Below are 2,641 nucleotides of genomic sequence, written 5' to 3'. Positions count from 1 at the left end.
GGTCAGATTTTCTTTTGTTTCTCATTGCTTTCTGTTTCCCGTTTACTGCAGACCCTGTGGCAAATCAGGGATGGAGGGGAAATTTGTCCAATATTGACAAAGGCAACAATTAAAATACTTTACTTACTGCACTGGAGAAGGGTTAGAACCTTTGTCATATCCCTTTTAAAGAGCTATCTTCTTACTCCCTGCTCTACTAATGGACATTTCAGTGATAGAAAATAAGAAGTCTCCCAAGTGAGAACACAGAAATCAAAAATAGGCGAAGATCCTTCCACATTCTATCAGAACATGAAGGGAAACCTAGAACATAGTTAATACTTACCTTTCCTGCTCCCTTCACTGCTTATCTTCATGCTTTACTGCTACCAAAGAACCTTCTGCATCTGACACTCTTTTGGTTATGTTGGATGACTGGTTCCCTGATGCCATTGTGGTTCTTTGCATTGGCTCCTAATGTATGTCACTACTGTCTCCTGTAGCGGCATATGCGACAGTGGAAGGAACCACAGAGCTCAGAAGGAGACTAGGCATATAACTCTCCTGGAATTATTCTTTGGGTGCTGGATTTCAAGGACTTTGGGTGCTGGAGTCACGAGGTTCATCTGAGATAATATGAATATGTCCCTGAAGACATATTTAAGAAACTGCTGCCCCGGAAAATCTGTTTGCTGATGTATTATTTCTAATCACAATTTTTTGGGCACTTGTCCATCACTGTCCAAAGCCTCGGGTATCTATAAGTGCTACAGGCATTTGTCAATACTGAATCAGGGAAGGAGGCACATGTGTTGGGACCACAAGGAACCTGGTCCATGCTTTAGGATTAGGAGCAGCTGCATCCCCCAGAGAGATAAAATAGCTGCAGGAAGGATGACTTGCTGGGAAACTCTACTTGTTAATATTGCAATAATTGCTTTTATTTATCTGATTATTATGTGACACTATGAAATTGATATCAATCCTAGCAATGTGGTCATGGAGTTTCAATGAAGAAAATTAGAGGTTAATGTGAAATGAAAATGTGACATGATTATGATATAATTTCATATACAGTGTCTTATACCATTCCAGTATTATATTCTTACTTTAGGATCATGAGTCATGAGAATTGATTTTCATACCAGAAATCATACAAGGATAAATGACACCCTACTCCTTTGAGTAAACTCATATTTTTGTCCTTTGTCTTTTAGGTGTTTCCAATGCTAAGTAAGAATTAGGACAGAAGGAGCAGGATGAAAATATGGCAGTCCTGTTGTTGCCACCAAGTCCTGACATCTTCCGCCGTTTCACCCCAGAATCCTTGGCTGCTATTGAGAAGCGTATTGCTGAGGAACAGGCCAGAAGCGCCAAGCAGGAATACCGAGAAGGAGAGAACAATGAGAACAGTGAACAGAAACCAACACCACATCCCGACTTGGAGGCCGGTAAACAGCTGCCTCGTATCTATGGGGACTTTCCTTCAAATCTCGTTGGACAGCCCCTGGAGGATATCGACCCTTACTACAAGAGCAAGAAGGTGACACCAGACAGGAATGCAGCTTTTATCTCCAGAGGAGAAACAATGGTCAAACTGTATTGTGCTTAAGAAAAGTAGAAGATAGTCTCTTTTATTTTAATATTTAGAACAACTTATCTTTATATGCCTGCTGATGCACATACACAGAGGATGCAGGCATTGTATCTCCTGGCCAAACATATAATTAAACTTAGACCCTAAGTTTTAACTCCTTGGCTGTATACTATGAATACATAGCCACTCATATGGTTACCTGCAGACTTGTAGTAGTAACTGTGATCTAAGGTCATTTATAGGTTTGGATAACTGTTACAAGGCTTAAATGAGAGTGTTGATAAATGACAACTTTTCTTGTCAGAATATGGTATAAATTATTTTTAACCTGCTGACAAGGCACCATATAGCCAAAACACTCTTAGATCTACCACAAAGGCCAAATTTGGCAATTTTCATATTTCACAAGTTATTTTTTTTTCATTAACTGTATTTAATCTTTATGTTACAAACAAAAATATAATATAGAGTTTCCCCATGTCTCTGACTGTCCTGAGCATGCTGTACTTTCTAACAAGAAAGCCCAGCACTAGCTCTGCAGACTGCTTCTGCACATTGAAGGTCCAGAAGTGTACTGCCTTGTCGTACTAGTGAGTAGACATGTGCACTGCCAAAAAATTTGTTTCGTTTCGTTTTAAATTCGGATTTGTGTTATTTAGTTTTTCAGGATTCGGGTGTGAAAGTGAATTCGGATTCGGACGAAATTCGGTAGCGTTAGTACGAACGTTCGTTTCGTTTTCTGTTCTTATTCGTTTCTTATTCGTTTCTTATTCGTTTCTTATTCGTTTCGTTCGTTTGCAGCAAAAGTGACATTTGAGGGGGAAAAAATATTTTTCTCCTTCTCTAATGTCACTTTGCTCCAACGAACGAAACGGATAAGAAACGAATAAGAACAGAAAACGAAACGAACGTTCGTGCGAACGCTACCGAAATTTCGGAAATGGAAATTCGGATTCGTTTGCATTCGTTATGTCTGTAATTCGGAATTCGGATACATCCGAATGTCCGAATTTACGAAAATTCGTCCGAATTTCGATTCGGAACGAAACGAATCGCACATGTCTA

At 39.5% G+C, this 2,641-nt stretch overlaps 1 protein-coding gene across 1 annotated transcript in view; it reads left to right on the top strand.

The window, feature by feature from the left end:
- The window catches only part of LOC108784628 (sodium channel protein type 4 subunit alpha-like), a 338,732-nt gene that overhangs the window by 94,331 nt on the left and 241,760 nt on the right, over positions 1-2,641 (top strand). The window contains exon 2 of the mRNA XM_018553495.1: positions 1,197-1,522. Coding sequence (XP_018408997.1) covers positions 1,247-1,522 — 276 coding nt within the window. The 5' untranslated portion in view covers positions 1,197-1,246. The remainder of the gene's footprint in view (positions 1-1,196; positions 1,523-2,641) is intronic.

Source organism: Nanorana parkeri, unplaced genomic scaffold (genome assembly GCF_000935625.1).
Source record: "Nanorana parkeri isolate BGI_ZX_2015 unplaced genomic scaffold, ASM93562v1 scaffold121, whole genome shotgun sequence".
NCBI classification, from domain to species: Eukaryota; Metazoa; Chordata; class Amphibia; order Anura; family Dicroglossidae; genus Nanorana; species Nanorana parkeri.
This window is presented reverse-complemented; position numbering and strand designations above follow the sequence as displayed.